Raw genomic sequence first — 27653 nt, 5'->3', positions numbered from 1 at the left:
CGCTGACATGTGTCACAGCCTCTGACGTACTCCCTTGTGTCTCCCCTCACCCTGGGCCACCCAAATTGCCTTGTGACCAGTTGTGTGGTCTTCTCCCTTCCAAAGTGACCTGCTGGGGGATTATCATGCAATTGCCTGAGCACGCGCCTCCGCAGGGATTCACCGGGCAGGTAGAGAGCATCCTGGTGAAACAGTAACCCCCCTTTCACCTCAAAACCTTCTTCCACCCCCTTCACTTCCTGCAAGTCTCTCATCTTGGTGCGCCTGACTAGTTCCACTTCCCCCACCACCACCGTTCCCCCACAGGTCCAGCTTCCAGGTGGGAACACGTGTCTGGCAACCATGGACCCTCATCCCCCATATACTCGGGTTTTCTGGAGAGTCATCTGCTCTGATGTTCTGCTCCCCCGGTATGTAGTGGATGGTAAAGTTGAAGTGGGAGAAAAATTCCGCCCATCAGATTTGACGCTGGTTGAGGACACTGGCAGTTCTCCAAAACTCCAGATTCTTGTGATCTGTGCACACCTGAATGGGATGACGTGCCCCGATGAGGAAGTGTCTCCACTGTTTAAATGCAGCATGTATCGCAAGCAGCTCCCTATCGAAGACTGTGTAATTCTGGTTTGCCTGGTTCAGCTAGCGAGAGAAAAAGGCGCAGGGTTTCCACTCCCTGTTGGTGTCCAGCTGCAACAAAATGGCGCCCACCGCATGATCTGGCACATCAGTTTCCACCCAGATTGGCATGTCCAGCACCATGTGAAACAGATGCTGCTCTGAAGCAAAGACCTTCTTAAGACTTTCGAACGCCTGCTGTGCCTCCGGTGTTCACCTGAAGCCTTTCTTGCCACGCAAGCAGTCAGTAATGGGTGCTGTCACATGGGAGAAATTCTGGATAAACTTTCGATAGAAATTTGCGAAACCCATGAAATGCTGGACATCCTTCCAGTTTCATGGGCTCTGCCACTCCAGAACCACCTTCACCTTCTCCCTTTCCACAGCCAACCCCCTGTCCGACAACTTGTAGCCCAAAAATTCCACCTCTTTCGTGTGGAATAAGCACTTCTCCAGCTTGGCGTACAGCTGGTGTTCCTTGAGTCGCTCCAACACTGCTCTAACATCCTTCACGTGCTGTTCCTCACTTTCTGAATATATCAGTATTTCATCCAAAAAGGCGACACAGTTCTTGAACAGCAGGGGTCCCAGCATGTGGTGTATGAAGGCTTGGAAGCATGGACTGCCTGCCTGCCTGTAAGCCGAACGGCATAACCAGGTACTCAAAAGCCCCTAGTGGCGTGTACATGGTGGTCTTCCATTCATCTCCTTCCCTGACCCTTATCAGGTTGTATGCCCCGCAGAGATCCAGCTTTGTGAAAAAATTTCCCCTTCTCACCGCATTCAGCAGATTATCCACTCTGGGCATGGGGAACGCTATAGGTTCCGACAGGGAATTCACGATTCTACAGTCCACTACCAAACGGGGTTGTTTACAGGTTTTTTTTATCCACAAAGAACACAGGATTCCCTCCCCCCACCGCCTTCGATTCCCTGATTAAAAAAACGTTTTAGGTTTTTATCAATGAATTCTCTGAGATGTGCCATCTCCTGGTCGGACATGGAATACAGCTTGCCCGGCGGCAGCTTGGCCCCAGGCAAGAAATTGATCTGGCAGACATAAGTTCGGGGGGGGGGGCAGTTTGTCCGACTCCTTTTCACTGAAAACCTCCTGTAGGTCCCAGTACACTAAGGGAATTTTGGCCCCTCCTTCCGCATTGACTGAGGCTGCGGTGACCAGGGTCCCCTGACACCTCTCTCCCCCCCCCCAGGCAACTTTCCATGCAGTAACCTAATCCGAAGGTGAGTGATCTCTGGTGCCACCCTATGATGGGGTCATGCAAGTCCAGCCAACTCATGCCAAGAATTATGGGGGGTCCCGACAGGGTGGTCACATTGAAAGCCAGTGTCTCAGAGTGCCTCCCCACCCTCATTCTCATGGGGGGGGATTTGGTGCGTGACCCCTCCCCCCCCAATTCCCTCCCATCAATGGTGGTGACTTGGAGAGGGAAGTCCATAGGCAGGAGGTGGGTCTGGTGCTGCTCTGCGAATTCATGTGGGGGGGGAATTTGCGCTGGCCCCACTGTCTACTAACGCATTGACCTCTAGGGGGTAACCATTGGGTAGCTGCAGAATCACCCTAGGGATGATGCCCGCTTTGGGGGGAGACGATGGGGGCTCTTTTACTGCTTTTCCGCCTGGCTGCTGCCGCTTTCCTCCTGCACCCAGGCATTCTCATTTCTCTGCGGCTGGGCTTCTGGTCCTCCCTCTTGGACAGCCTTTCCCGCCATCCCTTGCCACCCCCTGCACTGGGGACACGATTTAGCAAAATGACCAGGCTGGTTGCAGAGGAAGCATTTCCCGCCCCTTCCCTCCTTCTTGGGCGCCGCTGCATTTGGGCACGCTGCATGCGTGCACCCCACCAATTTCCATCGGCTCAGGAGGTGGAAGTCTGGGCGTTGTGCCAGTCGGCCTCTCAGGAATGAGCGGGAAATAGGGACTTTCCTTCCCGCTTCTCTTTCAGCTGCGCTTCCTGCCTTACTCCAATCGACAGAGCCGCCTTGCTCATCCATCGTTTTGGGGCGGGGCCCCCTGGAAAGTTCATCCTTGACTTTTGGGTGCAACCCCTGCTGGAACATCGCTTGTACCGGCTCAGAAGTCAAGTCCCAACCCAATTTGTGCACCAGCATGGCAAATCTAGACCAGTAACTCCTCACGGTCATGGAGCCTTCCTTCAGAGTAAGCAGCTCCTCCCTTGTTACATCAGCCTGCACCTCACTGGTGAACATAACGTCCATCGCTTCATTAAATTTGACCAGATCCTTGAGCGCATCATTTCCCGCTGCAATTAATGGTCTGACCCATTCACGCGCTGCCCCCTCCAGGTGATCAATGATGAAAGCCACCCTCTGCTGGCCGTTGGCAAACTCCCCCTCCTGCAATTTTAGGGCGTAATTTATTTCTGTCTGAAAGCCCAAGTATTGCTGCGGATCCCTGCTGAATTTGCTCACCAGAGATGGCACCTTCTTTCCAAAGGTCCCTGGGGCGGGCTGCTGGCTCTGCTGCCTCCGCTCATCCAACCTTGTGTCAAGGATCGCTGCATGCGCCTCGAGCTCCACGACCCGTTTGGTCACAGCCTCCAGTTGCTGTGCCAGCTCCGCTATCTGTGCAGCGGCTGCTGCGGCTTGCTGCACTGCCGCCTGTTGTTCCGCTGTGCTCATCCTGACATCTTCCTCAAGAGCAGCCTGAAGGACTCCCAGATTGCTGTAATGGTGTTGTTGCGGCTACTCTCGAGTAACGGCGTCCGAGTCCGCTCTGTCTCTTAAGGTTTTATTGTGCATAGTATTTACAGTGCAGAGATAGCAAAAAACATGACCACTCAGTCACTCGCAGAATCCGGGAATGGACGTTTCCCGTTGCGTGACCAGCATAAGAGTTTGGGCACCCCAAAACGCCTCCTCCCAACCTTACGTTTGGTGGCGTGCCTTAATTCGGGCGCCGGAAAGGGGCTGCATGTCCCCCTCCACCTGCAGGGTGAGGCGTTGCAAAGGCTCTCCCAGATCATTGAGCTCTGACGCCTCTGTCCCGCTGACTTCCTGATTTCGCTCACCTGACCCGCTGCTGCTGCTCTCACTGGGCAAAGAGCTGGTGAGCAGGATGGGGGGGGAGGCTCCCTGTACGGAGGCCCCTGACATAGCCCAACATTGGAGAGAAGATGGTGTCCCATCTAAAGAAGATTGGCAAATTAAACGAATGGAATATGGTGAAATGTCAAAACTGACGATGAAATTAAGAGGAAGAGACGATAATGAATTTAAGGAAGAATGGAAGATGTTTATTGCATATATACAGAAGCAATGTACACAGGTTAATATGTTAGCAGGGTTTTAAGAACACTTGTAATGTTATCATGAATGGATAATAGATTATTTAAATATGTTAGAAACTTAATAATGGACATGCTGTATTTTGATAAATAATTGAACCAAGGAAGGGATTAGAGGGAAGTCCATTGTTTTTGTTTTTCATGTTTGTTATTTTTGGAAAATTAATAAAATGTTATAAAAAAGAAGAACAGGGGTTTGAAAAAGAGTCATCCCAATATAATTCTGTCTTCTACACCACATTGGTTGCTTTCTTTCATGTGTTTGCAGGCCAAGGTTACTGCTTCATATTTCTCATTTAGTCCCTATGCCTCTCCTGCGGCCCCACATACTTCCCACACTTGCTCTCTAGGGTAGGTGGAATTGGGCTGCAAGAGAGGCAGGGCCTCAACACACTTTCCTCCTTTTCCACAATCCATCTTTCCTAGCCCAGGCAGACCAGAGCACAAGGGCTGCGCAATGACAGTATCTCAGATAACGCAGATCACCTGGGACTCGGGAATAGCTCAGTCCAGACCATCAACTGGCAGGTTGTAGGAGTCAAATGGCTGTGAGCATTTGCAATGCCACCTGTTGCACACCTGCATCCTAAATGCTAAATTCATCTCACCAGACCTGAAAGAAGCTCTCAGAAGTTCTATTAGTCAAAAATATTTTTTATTAAATCCAAAAGATTTAACAGGATTCAAAAATTAGTCACAGGTTATAGTGTGGGCTTTTAATTGCATGGTAACTTACCATAAGTTCCCATGTAAAAGAGCTTCTCTTCATTCAGACAATACACTTTAAATTATTTTCCAAGGAAAGAATGGATTTGTCTCTGTTAATTAGCTGAGAGAAACTGTTATCTTTGTTAAATAGCCTCAAAATAACACTTGAACCAAATTACTTTAATATTTATCCTAATCAGTTAATTAATCAATTAAATGAGTAATAGTACAACAATAAATTGACTAAAAGAAACCTTTCCATTGGTTGGCAGCCCTAATTTTTATGAATGCTTTTAATGGACAATTCTCAGCCCCATAAACCCCTGAGAACCTGGGCAACCTTTGCGCGAAAAAAAACGGGAAGTGAACTGTCTTCCACGGTCGAAGATCACCCTTGAAGGTAATCCATGAAGCCTAAAAATACCGGTATGTTCCACGAACAATTTGGCAGTCTCCTCCGCCGACACTGCACATGCGCACACTACAAAGTGACACATCTTAGTCAGCAAGTCCACGATTACCAGAACCGCAGTTTTACCCCTTGAGGGTGGCAGGTCTGTGATGAAATCTATGGACACCACTTCCCATGGCCCACTGGGTGTGGGTCAAGGCTCCAGCAACCCTGCTGGTGCCGCCCTCCCCCCCTTGGCCCGCTGACATGTGTCACAGCCTCTGACGTACTCCCTTGTGTCTCCCCTCACCCTGGGCCACCCAAATTGCCTTGTGACCAGTTGTGTGGTCTTCTCCCTTCCAAAGTGACCTGCTGGGGGATTATCATGCAATTGCCTGAGCACGCGCCTCCGCAGGGATTCACCGGGCAGGTAGAGAGCATCCTGGTGAAACAGTAACCCCCCTTTCACCTCAAAACCTTCTTCCACCCCCTTCACTTCCTGCAAGTCTCTCATCTTGGTGCGCCTGACTAGTTCCACTTCCCCCACCACCACCGTTCCCCCACAGGTCCAGCTTCCAGGTGGGAACACGTGTCTGGCAACCATGGACCCTCATCCCCCATATACTCGGGTTTTCTGGAGAGTCATCTGCTCTGATGTTCTGCTCCCCCGGTATGTAGTGGATGGTAAAGTTGAAGTGGGAGAAAAATTCCGCCCATCAGATTTGACGCTGGTTGAGGACACTGGCAGTTCTCCAAAACTCCAGATTCTTGTGATCTGTGCACACCTGAATGGGATGACGTGCCCCGATGAGGAAGTGTCTCCACTGTTTAAATGCAGCATGTATCGCAAGCAGCTCCCTATCGAAGACTGTGTAATTCTGGTTTGCCTGGTTCAGCTAGCGAGAGAAAAAGGCGCAGGGTTTCCACTCCCTGTTGGTGTCCAGCTGCAACAAAATGGCGCCCACCGCATGATCTGGCACATCAGTTTCCACCCAGATTGGCATGTCCAGCACCATGTGAAACAGATGCTGCTCTGAAGCAAAGACCTTCTTAAGACTTTCGAACGCCTGCTGTGCCTCCGGTGTTCACCTGAAGCCTTTCTTGCCACGCAAGCAGTCAGTAATGGGTGCTGTCACATGGGAGAAATTCTGGATAAACTTTCGATAGAAATTTGCGAAACCCATGAAATGCTGGACATCCTTCCAGTTTCATGGGCTCTGCCACTCCAGAACCACCTTCACCTTCTCCCTTTCCACAGCCAACCCCCTGTCCGACAACTTGTAGCCCAAAAATTCCACCTCTTTCGTGTGGAATAAGCACTTCTCCAGCTTGGCGTACAGCTGGTGTTCCTTGAGTCGCTCCAACACTGCTCTAACATCCTTCACGTGCTGTTCCTCACTTTCTGAATATATCAGTATTTCATCCAAAAAGGCGACACAGTTCTTGAACAGCAGGGGTCCCAGCATGTGGTGTATGAAGGCTTGGAAGCATGGACTGCCTGCCTGCCTGTAAGCCGAACGGCATAACCAGGTACTCAAAAGCCCCTAGTGGCGTGTACATGGTGGTCTTCCATTCATCTCCTTCCCTGACCCTTATCAGGTTGTATGCCCCGCAGAGATCCAGCTTTGTGAAAAAATTTCCCCTTCTCACCGCATTCAGCAGATTATCCACTCTGGGCATGGGGAACGCTATAGGTTCCGACAGGGAATTCACGATTCTACAGTCCACTACCAAACGGGGTTGTTTACAGGTTTTTTTTATCCACAAAGAACACAGGATTCCCTCCCCCCACCGCCTTCGATTCCCTGATTAAAAAAACGTTTTAGGTTTTTATCAATGAATTCTCTGAGATGTGCCATCTCCTGGTCGGACATGGAATACAGCTTGCCCGGCGGCAGCTTGGCCCCAGGCAAGAAATTGATCTGGCAGACATAAGTTCGGGGGGGGGGGCAGTTTGTCCGACTCCTTTTCACTGAAAACCTCCTGTAGGTCCCAGTACACTAAGGGAATTTTGGCCCCTCCTTCCGCATTGACTGAGGCTGCGGTGACCAGGGTCCCCTGACACCTCTCTCCCCCCCCCCAGGCAACTTTCCATGCAGTAACCTAATCCGAAGGTGAGTGATCTCTGGTGCCACCCTATGATGGGGTCATGCAAGTCCAGCCAACTCATGCCAAGAATTATGGGGGGTCCCGACAGGGTGGTCACATTGAAAGCCAGTGTCTCAGAGTGCCTCCCCACCCTCATTCTCATGGGGGGGGATTTGGTGCGTGACCCCTCCCCCCCCAATTCCCTCCCATCAATGGTGGTGACTTGGAGAGGGAAGTCCATAGGCAGGAGGTGGGTCTGGTGCTGCTCTGCGAATTCATGTGGGGGGGGAATTTGCGCTGGCCCCACTGTCTACTAACGCATTGACCTCTAGGGGGTAACCATTGGGTAGCTGCAGAATCACCCTAGGGATGATGCCCGCTTTGGGGGGAGACGATGGGGGCTCTTTTACTGCTTTTCCGCCTGGCTGCTGCCGCTTTCCTCCTGCACCCAGGCATTCTCATTTCTCTGCGGCTGGGCTTCTGGTCCTCCCTCTTGGACAGCCTTTCCCGCCATCCCTTGCCACCCCCTGCACTGGGGACACGATTTAGCAAAATGACCAGGCTGGTTGCAGAGGAAGCATTTCCCGCCCCTTCCCTCCTTCTTGGGCGCCGCTGCATTTGGGCACGCTGCATGCGTGCACCCCACCAATTTCCATCGGCTCAGGAGGTGGAAGTCTGGGCGTTGTGCCAGTCGGCCTCTCAGGAATGAGCGGGAAATAGGGACTTTCCTTCCCGCTTCTCTTTCAGCTGCGCTTCCTGCCTTACTCCAATCGACAGAGCCGCCTTGCTCATCCATCGTTTTGGGGCGGGGCCCCCTGGAAAGTTCATCCTTGACTTTTGGGTGCAACCCCTGCTGGAACATCGCTTGTACCGGCTCAGAAGTCAAGTCCCAACCCAATTTGTGCACCAGCATGGCAAATCTAGACCAGTAACTCCTCACGGTCATGGAGCCTTCCTTCAGAGTAAGCAGCTCCTCCCTTGTTACATCAGCCTGCACCTCACTGGTGAACATAACGTCCATCGCTTCATTAAATTTGACCAGATCCTTGAGCGCATCATTTCCCGCTGCAATTAATGGTCTGACCCATTCACGCGCTGCCCCCTCCAGGTGATCAATGATGAAAGCCACCCTCTGCTGGCCGTTGGCAAACTCCCCCTCCTGCAATTTTAGGGCGTAATTTATTTCTGTCTGAAAGCCCAAGTATTGCTGCGGATCCCTGCTGAATTTGCTCACCAGAGATGGCACCTTCTTTCCAAAGGTCCCTGGGGCGGGCTGCTGGCTCTGCTGCCTCCGCTCATCCAACCTTGTGTCAAGGATCGCTGCATGCGCCTCGAGCTCCACGACCCGTTTGGTCACAGCCTCCAGTTGCTGTGCCAGCTCCGCTATCTGTGCAGCGGCTGCTGCGGCTTGCTGCACTGCCGCCTGTTGTTCCGCTGTGCTCATCCTGACATCTTCCTCAAGAGCAGCCTGAAGGACTCCCAGATTGCTGTAATGGTGTTGTTGCGGCTACTCTCGAGTAACGGCGTCCGAGTCCGCTCTGTCTCTTAAGGTTTTATTGTGCATAGTATTTACAGTGCAGAGATAGCAAAAAACATGACCACTCAGTCACTCGCAGAATCCGGGAATGGACGTTTCCCGTTGCGTGACCAGCATAAGAGTTTGGGCACCCCAAAACGCCTCCTCCCAACCTTACGTTTGGTGGCGTGCCTTAATTCGGGCGCCGGAAAGGGGCTGCATGTCCCCCTCCACCTGCAGGGTGAGGCGTTGCAAAGGCTCTCCCAGATCATTGAGCTCTGACGCCTCTGTCCCGCTGACTTCCTGATTTCGCTCACCTGACCCGCTGCTGCTGCTCTCACTGGGCAAAGAGCTGGTGAGCAGGATGGGGGGGGAGGCTCCCTGTACGGAGGCCCCTGACATAGCCCAACATTGGAGAGAAGATGGTGTCCCATCTAAAGAAGATTGGCAAATTAAACGAATGGAATATGGTGAAATGTCAAAACTGACGATGAAATTAAGAGGAAGAGACGATAATGAATTTAAGGAAGAATGGAAGATGTTTATTGCATATATACAGAAGCAATGTACACAGGTTAATATGTTAGCAGGGTTTTAAGAACACTTGTAATGTTATCATGAATGGATAATAGATTATTTAAATATGTTAGAAACTTAATAATGGACATGCTGTATTTTGATAAATAATTGAACCAAGGAAGGGATTAGAGGGAAGTCCATTGTTTTTGTTTTTCATGTTTGTTATTTTTGGAAAATTAATAAAATGTTATAAAAAAGAAGAACAGGGGTTTGAAAAAGAGTCATCCCAATATAATTCTGTCTTCTACACCACATTGGTTGCTTTCTTTCATGTGTTTGCAGGCCAAGGTTACTGCTTCATATTTCTCATTTAGTCCCTATGCCTCTCCTGCGGCCCCACATACTTCCCACACTTGCTCTCTAGGGTAGGTGGAATTGGGCTGCAAGAGAGGCAGGGCCTCAACACACTTTCCTCCTTTTCCACAATCCATCTTTCCTAGCCCAGGCAGACCAGAGCACAAGGGCTGCGCAATGACAGTATCTCAGATAACGCAGATCACCTGGGACTCGGGAATAGCTCAGTCCAGACCATCAACTGGCAGGTTGTAGGAGTCAAATGGCTGTGAGCATTTGCAATGCCACCTGTTGCACACCTGCATCCTAAATGCTAAATTCATCTCACCAGACCTGAAAGAAGCTCTCAGAAGTTCTATTAGTCAAAAATATTTTTTATTAAATCCAAAAGATTTAACAGGATTCAAAAATTAGTCACAGGTTATAGTGTGGGCTTTTAATTGCATGGTAACTTACCATAAGTTCCCATGTAAAAGAGCTTCTCTTCATTCAGACAATACACTTTAAATTATTTTCCAAGGAAAGAATGGATTTGTCTCTGTTAATTAGCTGAGAGAAACTGTTATCTTTGTTAAATAGCCTCAAAATAACACTTGAACCAAATTACTTTAATATTTATCCTAATCAGTTAATTAATCAATTAAATGAGTAATAGTACAACAATAAATTGACTAAAAGAAACCTTTCCATTGGTTGGCAGCCCTAATTTTTATGAATGCTTTTAATGGACAATTCTCAGCCCCATAAACCCCTGAGAACCTGGGCAACCTTTGCGCGAAAAAAAACGGGAAGTGAACTGTCTTCCACGGTCGAAGATCACCCTTGAAGGTAATCCATGAAGCCTAAAAATACCGGTATGTTCCACGAACAATTTGGCAGTCTCCTCCGCCGACACTGCACATGCGCACACTACAAAGTGACACATCTTAGTCAGCAAGTCCACGATTACCAGAACCGCAGTTTTACCCCTTGAGGGTGGCAGGTCTGTGATGAAATCTATGGACACCACTTCCCATGGCCCACTGGGTGTGGGTCAAGGCTCCAGCAACCCTGCTGGTGCCGCCCTCCCCCCCTTGGCCCGCTGACATGTGTCACAGCCTCTGACGTACTCCCTTGTGTCTCCCCTCACCCTGGGCCACCCAAATTGCCTTGTGACCAGTTGTGTGGTCTTCTCCCTTCCAAAGTGACCTGCTGGGGGATTATCATGCAATTGCCTGAGCACGCGCCTCCGCAGGGATTCACCGGGCAGGTAGAGAGCATCCTGGTGAAACAGTAACCCCCCTTTCACCTCAAAACCTTCTTCCACCCCCTTCACTTCCTGCAAGTCTCTCATCTTGGTGCGCCTGACTAGTTCCACTTCCCCCACCACCACCGTTCCCCCACAGGTCCAGCTTCCAGGTGGGAACACGTGTCTGGCAACCATGGACCCTCATCCCCCATATACTCGGGTTTTCTGGAGAGTCATCTGCTCTGATGTTCTGCTCCCCCGGTATGTAGTGGATGGTAAAGTTGAAGTGGGAGAAAAATTCCGCCCATCAGATTTGACGCTGGTTGAGGACACTGGCAGTTCTCCAAAACTCCAGATTCTTGTGATCTGTGCACACCTGAATGGGATGACGTGCCCCGATGAGGAAGTGTCTCCACTGTTTAAATGCAGCATGTATCGCAAGCAGCTCCCTATCGAAGACTGTGTAATTCTGGTTTGCCTGGTTCAGCTAGCGAGAGAAAAAGGCGCAGGGTTTCCACTCCCTGTTGGTGTCCAGCTGCAACAAAATGGCGCCCACCGCATGATCTGGCACATCAGTTTCCACCCAGATTGGCATGTCCAGCACCATGTGAAACAGATGCTGCTCTGAAGCAAAGACCTTCTTAAGACTTTCGAACGCCTGCTGTGCCTCCGGTGTTCACCTGAAGCCTTTCTTGCCACGCAAGCAGTCAGTAATGGGTGCTGTCACATGGGAGAAATTCTGGATAAACTTTCGATAGAAATTTGCGAAACCCATGAAATGCTGGACATCCTTCCAGTTTCATGGGCTCTGCCACTCCAGAACCACCTTCACCTTCTCCCTTTCCACAGCCAACCCCCTGTCCGACAACTTGTAGCCCAAAAATTCCACCTCTTTCGTGTGGAATAAGCACTTCTCCAGCTTGGCGTACAGCTGGTGTTCCTTGAGTCGCTCCAACACTGCTCTAACATCCTTCACGTGCTGTTCCTCACTTTCTGAATATATCAGTATTTCATCCAAAAAGGCGACACAGTTCTTGAACAGCAGGGGTCCCAGCATGTGGTGTATGAAGGCTTGGAAGCATGGACTGCCTGCCTGCCTGTAAGCCGAACGGCATAACCAGGTACTCAAAAGCCCCTAGTGGCGTGTACATGGTGGTCTTCCATTCATCTCCTTCCCTGACCCTTATCAGGTTGTATGCCCCGCAGAGATCCAGCTTTGTGAAAAAATTTCCCCTTCTCACCGCATTCAGCAGATTATCCACTCTGGGCATGGGGAACGCTATAGGTTCCGACAGGGAATTCACGATTCTACAGTCCACTACCAAACGGGGTTGTTTACAGGTTTTTTTTATCCACAAAGAACACAGGATTCCCTCCCCCCACCGCCTTCGATTCCCTGATTAAAAAAACGTTTTAGGTTTTTATCAATGAATTCTCTGAGATGTGCCATCTCCTGGTCGGACATGGAATACAGCTTGCCCGGCGGCAGCTTGGCCCCAGGCAAGAAATTGATCTGGCAGACATAAGTTCGGGGGGGGGGGCAGTTTGTCCGACTCCTTTTCACTGAAAACCTCCTGTAGGTCCCAGTACACTAAGGGAATTTTGGCCCCTCCTTCCGCATTGACTGAGGCTGCGGTGACCAGGGTCCCCTGACACCTCTCTCCCCCCCCCCCAGGCAACTTTCCATGCAGTAACCTAATCCGAAGGTGAGTGATCTCTGGTGCCACCCTATGATGGGGTCATGCAAGTCCAGCCAACTCATGCCAAGAATTATGGGGGGTCCCGACAGGGTGGTCACATTGAAAGCCAGTGTCTCAGAGTGCCTCCCCACCCTCATTCTCATGGGGGGGGATTTGGTGCGTGACCCCTCCCCCCCCAATTCCCTCCCATCAATGGTGGTGACTTGGAGAGGGAAGTCCATAGGCAGGAGGTGGGTCTGGTGCTGCTCTGCGAATTCATGTGGGGGGGGAATTTGCGCTGGCCCCACTGTCTACTAACGCATTGACCTCTAGGGGGTAACCATTGGGTAGCTGCAGAATCACCCTAGGGATGATGCCCGCTTTGGGGGGAGACGATGGGGGCTCTTTTACTGCTTTTCCGCCTGGCTGCTGCCGCTTTCCTCCTGCACCCAGGCATTCTCATTTCTCTGCGGCTGGGCTTCTGGTCCTCCCTCTTGGACAGCCTTTCCCGCCATCCCTTGCCACCCCCTGCACTGGGGACACGATTTAGCAAAATGACCAGGCTGGTTGCAGAGGAAGCATTTCCCGCCCCTTCCCTCCTTCTTGGGCGCCGCTGCATTTGGGCACGCTGCATGCGTGCACCCCACCAATTTCCATCGGCTCAGGAGGTGGAAGTCTGGGCGTTGTGCCAGTCGGCCTCTCAGGAATGAGCGGGAAATAGGGACTTTCCTTCCCGCTTCTCTTTCAGCTGCGCTTCCTGCCTTACTCCAATCGACAGAGCCGCCTTGCTCATCCATCGTTTTGGGGCGGGGCCCCCTGGAAAGTTCATCCTTGACTTTTGGGTGCAACCCCTGCTGGAACATCGCTTGTACCGGCTCAGAAGTCAAGTCCCAACCCAATTTGTGCACCAGCATGGCAAATCTAGACCAGTAACTCCTCACGGTCATGGAGCCTTCCTTCAGAGTAAGCAGCTCCTCCCTTGTTACATCAGCCTGCACCTCACTGGTGAACATAACGTCCATCGCTTCATTAAATTTGACCAGATCCTTGAGCGCATCATTTCCCGCTGCAATTAATGGTCTGACCCATTCACGCGCTGCCCCCTCCAGGTGATCAATGATGAAAGCCACCCTCTGCTGGCCGTTGGCAAACTCCCCCTCCTGCAATTTTAGGGCGTAATTTATTTCTGTCTGAAAGCCCAAGTATTGCTGCGGATCCCTGCTGAATTTGCTCACCAGAGATGGCACCTTCTTTCCAAAGGTCCCTGGGGCGGGCTGCTGGCTCTGCTGCCTCCGCTCATCCAACCTTGTGTCAAGGATCGCTGCATGCGCCTCGAGCTCCACGACCCGTTTGGTCACAGCCTCCAGTTGCTGTGCCAGCTCCGCTATCTGTGCAGCGGCTGCTGCGGCTTGCTGCACTGCCGCCTGTTGTTCCGCTGTGCTCATCCTGACATCTTCCTCAAGAGCAGCCTGAAGGACTCCCAGATTGCTGTAATGGTGTTGTTGCGGCTACTCTCGAGTAACGGCGTCCGAGTCCGCTCTGTCTCTTAAGGTTTTATTGTGCATAGTATTTACAGTGCAGAGATAGCAAAAAACATGACCACTCAGTCACTCGCAGAATCCGGGAATGGACGTTTCCCGTTGCGTGACCAGCATAAGAGTTTGGGCACCCCAAAACGCCTCCTCCCAACCTTACGTTTGGTGGCGTGCCTTAATTCGGGCGCCGGAAAGGGGCTGCATGTCCCCCTCCACCTGCAGGGTGAGGCGTTGCAAAGGCTCTCCCAGATCATTGAGCTCTGACGCCTCTGTCCCGCTGACTTCCTGATTTCGCTCACCTGACCCGCTGCTGCTGCTCTCACTGGGCAAAGAGCTGGTGAGCAGGATGGGGGGGGAGGCTCCCTGTACGGAGGCCCCTGACATAGCCCAACATTGGAGAGAAGATGGTGTCCCATCTAAAGAAGATTGGCAAATTAAACGAATGGAATATGGTGAAATGTCAAAACTGACGATGAAATTAAGAGGAAGAGACGATAATGAATTTAAGGAAGAATGGAAGATGTTTATTGCATATATACAGAAGCAATGTACACAGGTTAATATGTTAGCAGGGTTTTAAGAACACTTGTAATGTTATCATGAATGGATAATAGATTATTTAAATATGTTAGAAACTTAATAATGGACATGCTGTATTTTGATAAATAATTGAACCAAGGAAGGGATTAGAGGGAAGTCCATTGTTTTTGTTTTTCATGTTTGTTATTTTTGGAAAATTAATAAAATGTTATAAAAAAGAAGAACAGGGGTTTGAAAAAGAGTCATCCCAATATAATTCTGTCTTCTACACCACATTGGTTGCTTTCTTTCATGTGTTTGCAGGCCAAGGTTACTGCTTCATATTTCTCATTTAGTCCCTATGCCTCTCCTGCGGCCCCACATACTTCCCACACTTGCTCTCTAGGGTAGGTGGAATTGGGCTGCAAGAGAGGCAGGGCCTCAACACACTTTCCTCCTTTTCCACAATCCATCTTTCCTAGCCCAGGCAGACCAGAGCACAAGGGCTGCGCAATGACAGTATCTCAGATAACGCAGATCACCTGGGACTCGGGAATAGCTCAGTCCAGACCATCAACTGGCAGGTTGTAGGAGTCAAATGGCTGTGAGCATTTGCAATGCCACCTGTTGCACACCTGCATCCTAAATGCTAAATTCATCTCACCAGACCTGAAAGAAGCTCTCAGAAGTTCTATTAGTCAAAAATATTTTTTATTAAATCCAAAAGATTTAACAGGATTCAAAAATTAGTCACAGGTTATAGTGTGGGCTTTTAATTGCATGGTAACTTACCATAAGTTCCCATGTAAAAGAGCTTCTCTTCATTCAGACAATACACTTTAAATTATTTTCCAAGGAAAGAATGGATTTGTCTCTGTTAATTAGCTGAGAGAAACTGTTATCTTTGTTAAATAGCCTCAAAATAACACTTGAACCAAATTACTTTAATATTTATCCTAATCAGTTAATTAATCAATTAAATGAGTAATAGTACAACAATAAATTGACTAAAAGAAACCTTTCCATTGGTTGGCAGCCCTAATTTTTATGAATGCTTTTAATGGACAATTCTCAGCCCCATAAACCCCTGAGAACCTGGGCAGCCAGATCCACTAACATGCCATGGTTTGTTCTGATCGCTAATCATAACACTCTCTACATATTCATCAAAATGGAAAATAATTAGACTGAGCCAAGTGAAATTCCCATCATTTCTAATTAGCCCTTAATTAAAACACATCACAACCTAAGGTACTGAGGCATCACTCAATATGCAAATGCAATCATTGCAATATATTTACATATCATTAATTAACACGCTGCAGTGCTGTAATGAACTGTACGAGAGCACCAGTGCCAAAACAAGAATGATATGCCATTTGTTTAGGCTTGTTTTCCAATCCAGATTTTTCTCTTCCATGTGGCAACAGAGCAGCAGGGCTCATAGTACTGTCTTATGATGGAACACTTGTGCTACTAGAGAGGAAAAACATATCTATTGATTAACTGAAATATTCAAGAGGCAGACACCGGATGATCAAGCTGATTCAGACAACTGAAGTTAAGCCCCTGCCGAAATGTCGAGTTCTCTTTAGGGACCAAGGAAGATAAGGTTCAACTAGTGTTAGGAAAATGGTAACGTGTCAATAAAAACAGCAGCACTGGCAAACAGTGGTTAAAGGACCTGGTAACGTTTCAACTCAAGAGAATTTGGAAGAAGAGAGGGAGCTCAGTGATTGAGCTTAAGTGGCAACGTTGCGCTAATATGTTTTTGGCCTACAACTCCCATGATCCCTAGCTAGCAGGACCAGTGGTCAGGGATGATGGGAATTGTAGTCTCAAAACATCTGGAGGGCCGAGGCTGAGGAAGCCTGATTTAAGTATTTGAATGGCAATCCTTAATTTGCTCATGTAGAACAGGCTGAGGCCTCTGCAGGCCTGAGCACCCAACCCCACTTACTTTGCACCTGGACCGCAACACACCCTCTGATCCCAAGGACCTTATAATCGACCCTCAGTTGCAAGATGAAATATTTTGGCCATGCCAAGGAGGAGGAGAGACAGGGAAGCATCCCTTCAGATCCCTCCTCCTTCGTGCTACTGAGCAGCAGCAGCAGCAGCAGCAGCAGCAGCAGCAGTGGCGTTGGCAGAATCTTCCCTTCCTTATAAGCCCCAGCTGCTGCTATTAACACTGCAAAGAAGATAGTGTAATGAGCTAATTTCCATATATATCAGCAGCTCAAGTATTCTGGCTCCATCAATGACTCAGTGTTGTCCTGACTCAGTTCAGAATATGACCACAGTTAAAGGAGCTGCCAACTAAGATTTTACTGGAATATATTCCTATGCCTACTTGCTTGGGAGTAAGCAAGCACAGGATCAGGCTGCACATGCAAAATCAACTAGAAACACTAATAATACGTGCTGCTGCTCCTCCAAGTGCATGGGCATATGTTCAAAGACACTTTCAGCGTTAGAAAAAGAAGAACAGAAAGATGCTCTCAGGTCAAATCTAGACTGCAAACACACAAGACAGTTAAAGCACGTGACTTCCCCCAAAGAACCCTGGAAATTGTAGGTAAAAGGTAAAGGTAAAGGACCCCTGGACAGTCAAAGGTGACTATGGGGTTGTGGCGCTCATCTCGCTTTCAGGCGAACGGAGCCAGCATTTGTCCATAGACAGCTTTCCGGGTCATGTAGCCAGCAGGACTAAATCAGTTCTGGCACAACGGGACACCGTGATGGAAACCAGAGTGCACAGAAATGCCGTCTACCTTCCCACCTATTTATCTACATCAGGCATCCCCAAACTTGCAGCCCTCCAGATGTTTTGGACTACAATTCCCATCTTCCCTGACCACTGGTCCTGCTAGCTAGGAATCATGGGAGTTGTAGGCCAAAACATCTGGAGGGCCACAGTTTGGGGATGCCTGATCTACATGCACTGGCATGCTTTTGAATGGCTAGATTGGCAGGAGCTGGGACTGAGCAACGGGAGCTCACTCCGTCGCGGGGATTTGAATCGCCGACCTTCTGATCGGCAAGCCCAAGAGGCTCAGTGATTTAGACCACAGCGCAACCAGTGTTGGGAATTGTAGCTCAAAAGTATGATGTTACAAACGGAATAAGACGGGGATGTCTCCGGTCACCATTATTGTTTATACTGGTTCCTTGAAGTTCTGGCGAACATTATAAGAGCAGAGGAAAGTATAAAAGTATAAAACCAAGTTGCTGGTTCTAAACTCAATAAGGTAAAAATTAAAATGTTGGTGAAAAATATGAATGTACAATTAAAAGAAAAATTACAACAGATCACAGAAATACGTGGGGGGGAGGAGAGTAAATATAAATGTATTCAAAGACAATTACATACCTACATGGAAAGAAATAAAGAGGGATTTGGAAGTATGGGGAAGGATGAAATTATCATTTTGGGGTAGAATATCTGCTGTGAAAATGAATATGAGGGGAAAGACTTCATCAGGCCAGGCCTTCTTCCGCCTGCCTTCCCCCACCCTTCAGTCTCTGCGTCTCAATTTTTGTATTGTATTATTTTATGCACTGTGGCTTGCAGTTGTTTTATTGATTGTAGTTTAGAAATTATTTATTGTAATTGTTAAGAGTGGATTTCTGTTTAATTTTTATATGCTGATATTATTCTATACTATTCTAATGATTGTTGAATGTTACTTTATTTTATGTAAGGTTGCTTATTTTAAAAGTATGTTTTATTATTACATTTTTGTATTGCATTAGATTGTTATAAGGAGTACATTTTTTGTTTCTTAAGCTTGTAAACTGCCTTGGGTACTGTAAGATAGAAAGACGGTATACAAATTAAAAGTGATGATGATGATGAATGTAATACCAAGAAGGCTTTTTTTATTTCAATCTGTAATAGGTGGAACGGGACACTTCAAAGAATGGCAGAAAGTAATATCAAGATTTATCTGGCAGGGGAATATAAATTACTAAATCATTCCAAAGAAAGAGGAGGCTTCTCTTGCCAGATTTGAAGTTATGTTATGAAGTGTCCTGTCTCTGCGGGTTGTGGGAATGGATCTTGCTAAAAATACAGGTTTATGAGACTTGGAGGGTCATGATAATAGATTTGGGTGGCACGCTTATTTGTGGTATGATATAACGAAAGTACATAAAGGATTCCAGAACCATTTGATAAGAAAGTCAATCTATGAGGTATGGGATAGGTACAAGAATACATTAGAACAAAGAACACCATGGTGGCTCTCTCCATTGGAAGCAATCTCAGTTTAAAAAGTAAATATGAGAGGCGAGTGGGCCACCTATAAAGACTTGTTAAAAGAGACAATTAAAATTGAAAATTGAAAAAATGAGGATATTAGAGAATTGTTGAGGGATTCTCCACAATTAAATGATGTTTTCAAGTTGACAAAAAAAGGTTTCGATACGAGATCCGAGGTTTGAAATAGATCTGTTGGGAAATCATGTGAAAGTTTTATCAAAAATGTACAAATTACTTTTAGAATGGCATACAAGTGAAGAAGAAGTTAAGGCAGTGGTGATACATTGCACCCCCAAACTTCGGCCCTCCAGATGTTTTGGACTACAATTCCCATCATCCCTGACCACTGGTCTTGTTAGCTAGGGATCATGGGAGTTGTAGGCCAAAACATCTGGAGGGCCACAGTTTGGGGATGCCTGGGCTAGAGACTTTGGATATAATATCCAACTTTCATCCTGGGAAAAGTTATGGAAAGAGGAAATATAATTTACTACATGCTGTTCATTGAAATAAAATAATATGAAAATGATATATCATTGGTATCTAACACCGAGTAAAATAGCTAAAATGTACAAAACAAGTTCTAAACTGTGTTGGAAATATAAAGAGAAAGAGGAAACTTTTTACCATATGTGGTGGCCATGGACCTCGGGTTAAGAACTTAACTCATTTTGGAGGTCCATTCTTAACCTGACGTACCACTTTAGCTAATGGGGCCTCCCACTGCCGCCGTGGCATGATTTCTGTTCTCATCCTGAAGCAAAGTTCTTAACCCGAGGTACTATTTCTGGGTTAGCAGAGTCTGTAACCTGAAGCGTCTGTAACCCAAGGCACCACTGTACTTGGTTTAAAACCTACCGGTAGTAGTTCTGGTGAGGTTCATGTTGCCATTTCTGCCTTAGCACCACCTTCTGCAATTATTCCAGAACTCTTCCTCTTCAATATTCCCCTACTAAAGGGAGTGGTCTGAGAACAATGGGGGGGGGGTGCCAAGAAGCTTTATATTTAAGGATCAGGACACTCTTAGGACCCCTCCAACAAACACGAATAATGTTAAGTGCCCTTGTTGATCGGCTGTCTTAAAATTAGAAAAAGTCAAAACACAAGAGGTGGCCTAGCCCTAGATCTACATAGTGGCAGAGAATCATCACATTTAGTGAGAGAAACACCAATTTTTCTCATAGTTTACCATTGGTTCTTGTAAGCTTGCTGGCACCTGACTGAAGGGAAAAGGGAGGCCCAATATGTGAAACTGATTCAGAACTGAGACCCAGCTTGTGTCCCTAAATCGTTAAAACAGAGCCTCAACTATGACTACACTATGACCAGGTCTTTGTTTGCTTGAAGCGGTAACATCTGCTCCCCATAATTTAAATAAGGAACAGACAGGACATCAGACATTCAAAAACCTATGAGACCTAAACAAATCCGGCGTAACTATGGGGTTGCAATCCCTTGGTACAAATATGTTCAACTTGAAATGAATTTCAACTTGCACATTTTAAAAGATGCAAACTGCACACCCAGAAAGGCAAATCCCACCAGGAAACACATTTCATTAAGCAGAGCTTGCGAACTTGTGCTCTTTCAGCTGCGGAAAGGGGGAGAGCAAACCCAATAAAGATAAAACCAGCAGCAATTGCTGTTAAGAGAAAACAGAATATGCTACCCACAAAGCCAGCATGCCCAGGTTGCTCTTTGCAATGTTTCCTAAGCCTTTTCTAGCCCAGGAAATATCACTGTAACCAATAACATATATCTGTAGTTACTAGAGGAAAACCCACAAAGAGCAGCCTCTTCTCCTAGTCTTTCCATTACTTTGAACACGTATAGGCCTGGGTTATGCAACATTAAAAAAAAAAAAGAATTCTCAAGTTACTGAAAATCTAGTCACTAAGACCTTGAATGAGCAATTGATCACTGAGCATCAGGGGTGTGTTTCTAATTCGTATCATATACAGAAAGCAAATGTAACCAAGGATAGAGACAGACACTAGCTTTCAAAAGAGCTGAAGGAAGTACAATTCTTCATTTTCCATTACACCACGGGTGTCAAACACAAGGCCCGGGGGCCAAATCCGGCCCGCCAGACCTCATCATGTGGCCCGCCGAGCGCCCCAGCCAGCGGGACCCAGCAGCGGGACCTTGCTGCTGAAGCGCCGCGCCGACAAAGCGCTGACAAACAGCTGGGGCCTGGGGGGGGGGGTAGAAAGGCGGCCAGAGCAGCGCTGCGTGGAGCACCCCGAGCCACAGCAGGAGGAGGAGGCAGCTTGCCGGGTCAGCGCCCAGCAGCGCCGCACGGAGAGTCCCGAGCCTCTGCGACGCAGCAGTGCTCTGTAGCACTTTGAATCCTCCTCCTCCTGCCACGGCTCGGCGCCTGGAAACGGCTGCTGCTGCTGCTGAAGCACAGACAAAGCACCCAGCAGCGCCGCGTGGAGGAGGAGGAGGATTCAAAGTGCTACAGAGCACTGCTGCGTACCAGAGGCTCGGGACTCTCCGCACGGCGCTGCCGGGCACTGACCCGGCAAGCCGCCTCCTCCTCCTCTTGCCTCACCTCCTCCTCCTCCTGCCGTGGCTCAGCCTCATGAATGTGAGCTCAGCAGCGGCTCAGCCTCACGAACGTGCAACTCTGAGGCTTTACGCACGTCTCCTAAAACGGACACCCGCTGCCTCATGCTGCACGGGAAATGCTTTTTGCCCCTGGGTCCCTTCGCGCTCTTTTCTGGCGCTGAATCAAGGCGGCGACCCCCCCCTTCCCTTTCTTTCTTCCTCTCTCTCGTTCTTATTCTTTCTTTCCCTCTCCTTCCTTCCTTCTTTATCTCTGTCTTCTCTCCCTCTTTCTTTTTCTTTCCTTCTTTATTCCCTTCCTTCTTTCCTACTCTTCTTTCTCTCCCCTCTTTCCTTCCTTCATCTCTCCCTCCCACTCCCTCTTTTCTTCCTTTCTTCCTACCTCCCCTCCCCTCCCTCTCCCTCTCCCTCTCCTCAGAAACATAGGATGCTGCTTTATACTTCTGGCCCTTAAACCCTGGAACCAGGAGAACAGCTCCAGTGAGTCAACCTTAGCCAGTCCCTTTGGTGAAGGGTGGTGGCTCACTGGCAGAACATCTGTCCTGCATGCAGAAGGACCCCAGCATCTCCAGGTACCAGTAGCTCTGCAAAGCTCCTGCATGAAACCCTAGCGAGCCTCCACCACCCAGTGCAGTTACCAAAAATCATTTTTCAATAAATTGTACAATAATTGTACATTTGAATATCTACTTGCCATTATTCTGACTATGTTAGTTATTACTTACATTATTACAAAAAACAGTAATAATTGAATGCAGTGACAATAATTTATGATAATAAAGAGTGGACACGTAGTCCTACAGATACAACCGGCCCTTTGAGGGTGACCAAACTGCTGATGCGGCCCCCGATGAATTTGAGTTTGACACCCCTGCATTACACTGTTTTCTTTTATCCCCTTCAATCAGTTTCATCGCCTGAGTTCTGCGAGTGTAGCTTTCTCCCGACTGAAGTGCAGAGTGTTTGAGGACCAGGACATTCGCAGGGAAACCAAAATGCTTGTTTACTAACAACCTTACTATATGCTTGTGAAACATGGACCACTTCTAAACGCCATCTCCAGCTCCTCAAAAGATTCCACCAACAGTGTCTCCGAAAATTTTTACACATCACGTGGGAAGACAGGAGAACTAATATCACTGTACTGGAAAAAGGAAAGATCACCAGTGTTGAAGCAATGATTCTTCAACATCAACGTCGCTGAACTGGTCATGTTGTGCGGAAGCCTGATTATCATCTTCCAAAGCAACTACTCTATTCCAAACTTAAAAATGGAAAGCATAATGCTGGTGCTCAACAAAAGAAATTTAAAGACTGTCTCAAGGCAAATCTAAAAAAAAATGTAGTATAAATACTGACAACTGGGAAACACTGGCCTGCAAGCGCTCCAGTTGGAGAACAGCCTTTACCAAAGGTGTCATGGGCTTTGAAGACACTTGAACTCAGGACGCAAGGGAGAAACATGCTAGGAGGAAGGCATTCTTGGCATATCCACACCATGATCAACTCCCTCCTGGAAACCAATGTCCCCTCTGTGGAAGGATGTGTGGATCCAGAACTGGCCTCCACAGTCACTTACGGACTCATTGTTAAAACCGTGTTTATGGAAGACAATCTTACTCAGCTACGAGTGATCGGCAAGGAAGGAAGGAAGCTGTCTATGGCCAAATAGGCTTTGAAGAACTTAAACAACCTGCAAAACTTGTCAAGTGAGAGGACAGAAGGGTGAGTGTTCTAACATAGGGAATAATACAACTAACACATACACTCCAGCCTAAGAGAATAAACTGTCAGCTGAGCACCCCAGCCAGGAGTTAACAGTATCAGGCAAGTTACTCTCTCTCTTGGCCTCTGTCATACGGGGATAATAATACTGGCTTACTTTACATAGCTCATGTAAGGATTAATGAATTACCGTATAATGTAGAATGGACACAGAGCTATTATTAATTACTAGTATATTGAAGCCCGTTAAAATAACGGGTGCTAGAACAGTGAGCTAAGGAAGGAAGGAAGAAAAGAGGGAGCAGGAGGGAGAGAGGAAGGAAAGAGGGGAGAGAAAGAAGAGTAGGAAAGAAGGAAGGGAATAAAGAAGGAAAGAAAAAGAAAGAGGGAGAGAAGACAGAAAGGGATAAGGAAGGAAGGAAGGAAGGAAGGAAGGAAGGAAGGAAGGAAGGAAGGAAGGAAGGAAAAAAGCAGGCATCCCCAAACTTCGGCCCTCCAGATGTTTTGGACTACAATTCCCATCTTCCCCAACCACTGGTCCTGTTAGCTAGGGATCATGGGAGTTGTAGGCCAAAACATCTGGAGGGCCGCAGTTTGGGGAAGGAAGGAAGGAAGGAAGGAAAGAAAGAAAGAAAGGGAAGGGGGGCGCCGCCTTGATTCGGCGCCAGAAAAGAGCGGGAAGGGACCCAGGGGCAAAAAGCATTTCCCGCGCAGCGTGAGACATCGGGTGTCGGTTTTTTAGGAGAGGTGCGTAAAGCCTCCTCAGAGTTGCACGTTAGCGGGGAGGGTGCTGAGCCGCGGCAAGAGGAGGTGGTGGCTTGCCGGGTCAGCGAGTCCTGAGCCTCTGGCACGCAGTAGTGCTCTGTAGCACTTTGAATCCTCCTCCTCCTGCCGTGGCTCGGGTGCTTTGTCGGTGCTTCAGCAGCAGCCAGTTCCAGGCGCCGAGCCACGGCGGCAGGAGGAGGATTCAAAGTCCTACAGAGCACTGCTGCATCCCAGAGGCTCGGGACTCTCCGGCCCCTCCCACGGCACTCTAGGCTGTTTGTGTCCCTGCGTCCATTGTGTGCTTCCCCAGAAGTCGTCGCGTCTCCCCCCGCCCGCCCGCCCGCCTTTCCTAACCCACCCAGAGCCGAGCCCGCCTTGCCACATTCTTTTAACGGCTATCTGAACCGCCGTGCGGGGGGAGGGGTTGGGATGCGGCGATGGGGTGGGGGTGGGGAACGGCGGCTCCACCGCGCGCTCGCGTCACAATCCCTCGCGGTCCCTTTCCCTCTTCCCCTTGCGCCATTAGTCGGGAGGCGAGGCGCGGAGTGGCAGTTTGGAGGGGAAGCCGTTGAGGGAGAGAGAACCGCATTCCGCCCCCCCCCCCGCTCCAGGGCGCGAGTGAGTGTGCGGGGACGGGGAGTGCGCGGGGATTGGGCTCTGTGTGCGTCCAGTCCCTGTGTCCGTGGGGCACATGCACAGTAGCGCAAACCCAGGGACACAGGGAATATTGGACGCAGAGACACTTGCACTTTATTACTGTACTAGTGTATTTCAGCCCGTTCAATAACGGGCTCTAGAAAATTCTGGGGTTCGGAGAAGCGCTTGCGCAGCGCTTCTCCGAACCCTGGGACCTGTCATTGCTGTCGGCGGCAGGGGGACAGGAACGGAGGAGGAGAAAGCGCTGCTTTCTCCTCCTCCGTTCCTCTCCCGCAGCCGCCGACAGCAAGGAGACCTCCCAGGGTTCGGAGAAGCGCTTGCGCAGCGCTTCTCCGAACCCTGGGACCTGTCATTGCTGTCGGCGGCAGGGGGACAGGAACGGAGGAGGAGAAAGCGCTGCTTTCTCCTCCTCCGTTCCTCTCCCGCAGCCGCCGACAGCAAGGAGACCTCCCAGGGTTCGGAGAAGCGCTTGCGCAGCGCTTCTCCGAACCCTGGGACCTGTCCTTGCTGTCGGCGGCAGGGGGACAGGAACGGAGGAGCGCTTTCTCCTCCTTCCTTCCTCTCCCCCAGCCGCCGACAGGAAGGACGCGTGCACTCTCTCCCCCCCCCCACCTCCAACCGCCGCTCCTCTCACGGGCCAGGGAGGGTTGTGAGGAGGCCTTCGCCGGCCTCCACCCTCGCTTCCCTGACGTGCCCTGCAGTGAGGCAGTGTCCGGCGGGAGCGGCGGTTGGAGGAGGCAGAGGGGGGGGAGAGTGCGCGCGCGCAGTCTCTGCTGTCCAATCCCTGTATCCCTGGGGCACATGCGCAGTACCCCAGGGACACACGGGACAGCTTGGACGCAGGGACATCTTGGACATTATTATATAGGATATAGGATTGTTAGGGAAAGTCCTTTTTAAATATTATGTCTTTATTATTGTTTTCTCCACTATTATCATGTAAATAGTTGTGGCTTCATCGAACTTTAAGCTGCACTGAAGAAAGGGAAAGCTTCCCCACTTCAACTGGAAAAAGGTGTGTGAACAAAAGAAATGGTTAAATTGGGCAGTAAAACTGTCACCATTGAGTGGCGATTACCACAGACCTCTGCCTTCCCACAGAACTCTCCACCTAAATCCTCTCCTTTGGTTTGATTGTAAAAAAAATCTCAAAACACAACCAGACAGCACAACCCCATCATGAGCACAAGACAATCGCCTGAGACAACCCATTTGGGGCTTCACTGAGTGTGGCAGAGTGCGAGACAGAGAGATCTGACCCATGAGGCACCATCAGCTTGCACATTGTTACTTACAGGCAAATTGCACTGAAATGAACAGTGCCTGGCAGCAATACCCTTTCACCCCTCCCCACAAATAATGCAGTCAAGTTTCCCGCATTTGGGGAAATCGCAGGGGTCAGCACACCCAGAGTGCAGTGGAGGAGCCTCACCCTGGGAAAACCTCCTTCCTGATCAAGGAATCTCCCCTGCCAGGTAAGGATACCACCCCTGTTCACCTGAGGGAGGCTTGTGCAGCACTGAAACACAAGGATGTGATGCCTGTGGGTCCAAGAGACTAAAGAGTCAAAATCAGAAACTAGAAGGACAAAGGTCCTGTACCTTTGGCAGTTGTGCAAAAGTGAGTTTCAGAAGGTACAGCTCCTGCATGACCAAACACTCCTGCTAACATCCCCTCTTCTACACAATTATTTGAAGTAAAGAAGCCCTGGCTTCTTTTGCATTTGGCCCATATACCAAGATCCCTTGCATGTTAATCCTGTATGACTGGAAAACAATCCCAACCACAGTCCTAACCCTGCAGGTAGCCACTTGCTTGGGGGCAAACAAAAATTTCTTCTAGGTGAAGAGTTTGCCAGATCTACTGCTCATGCCTTGCTCTGGCATACAGGAATATAGAGACAGGCTAGAAAATATGTTGTACTCATCTGCAAGCATGCATGAATTATTTACTGAAAAGGCAAAGAACAGTGTGAGAGATGTGTAGTTTGCATGAATTTTAGAAGACTGCCCACCAGTCCAAGTTGAAAGTCAACATTATCTGCCATTCGCAGATCTTTGTGCCATGACACCTACGATTGCTGTAATGAGTGCATGCCAGACGCAGCATAAAAAGCATCACCTGCCATGACCATGCTGATTATGTTATTCTGAATGTTATGCAAATTACATTCATTATGCAGAAATTAATTTATACAAATTAGCCACAGCTCTCTAGACCACATTTCCAGTGTTCAACAAGTTGCCTATCCCATAAAAGAGGTTTGTCTACAATCTAAATACAATCAACTTTGAAGAATAAATACAATACAGAGGTCATCAAAGTAGAAAGAAATGAATGGTGTTTGTCACCAAATAGCAGATAACACTGGGTGGCTTCAAGCAAAAGCCATTCACTTCTAGAATGAAGGGAGGATGATGTTAGCCCTTGACATCTTGGCTAATGAGAAATGTACTTGCGTACATGTAGCATTGGGGGGGGGGGGTGTTTAAATAGCCAGACAGCCATTCTTCATCTTTTTTTTAGTACACACACTAGTTGAAACAACATACAAATATTTTACAAGAATGTCTGGATATTTTCAATTTACTAATTTAGGTGACAAGCCTACACAGAAAGTTTGGCTACTAAAATCCTAATGAAGTCAATGGGGTTTAAACAGTGACTCTGCAGAAATGTGCCCCCAAGTCTGTTCTGTTTTGTTTTCTAAATTGGTCCTATTTCTTTTCTCTTTTCTTCTTTTTTGTGTGTCATCTTACTCTGTGCACTTGTAATTATGTATTTTTTAATCTTTCCATAAAGAAAGGACATGTACTCCAAAGTCTCACTGATAATCAGCTTGTGGCTGAAAGGCTACAGTGCATTAATGGTAAATTTAGCCCTTAAAGAGAGTTGCAGTGGCCCATGTGCTAGAAAGATTAGTTTTCAGAAACAAATTTTGCATGAAAATACCAACACACCTGTTTTTTCTTTAATATCACATAGCACGCTGAAGAGAGCAGGTTTCATTCGGTGGCAATTCAAGGCATGTTTCCTGAAAAGGAGGAGGGGGGAAACAGGATGAATGGCAAAGAAATATAACAGATAAGAAAAAGAAAAGGGTATAACGAAGAAACAGGCAAAACATTCCATTCAAAAGCCACAGTCTACATTGCACCAGAAAATTGCTCTGCAAGGTTCATTTACAGTCTGAAATGCCC

General features: G+C 48.4%; 1 protein-coding gene and 1 non-coding gene across 2 annotated transcripts in view; both read right to left on the bottom strand.

Moving 5' to 3' along the window:
- PBX4 (PBX homeobox 4) overlaps positions 1-27653 on the bottom strand; it is a 67293-nt gene that overhangs the window by 23716 nt on the left and 15924 nt on the right. Inside the window, exon 2 of the mRNA XM_060272192.1 lies at positions 27414-27487. Within this exon, the coding sequence (XP_060128175.1) occupies positions 27414-27487 (74 nt within the window). The remainder of the gene's footprint in view (positions 1-27413; positions 27488-27653) is intronic.
- On the bottom strand, positions 25771-25936 carry LOC118077567 (U1 spliceosomal RNA). Its single transcript, XR_004691655.1, has one exon. It is a non-coding gene; the product is annotated as a U1 spliceosomal RNA (small nuclear RNA).

The sequence above is a fragment of the Zootoca vivipara genome, chromosome 2, assembly GCF_963506605.1.
Source record: "Zootoca vivipara chromosome 2, rZooViv1.1, whole genome shotgun sequence".
Classification (NCBI taxonomy): domain Eukaryota; kingdom Metazoa; phylum Chordata; class Lepidosauria; order Squamata; family Lacertidae; genus Zootoca; species Zootoca vivipara.
Note: the sequence above shows the minus strand (reverse complement) of the source record. Positions and strands in the feature narration are given on the sequence as shown.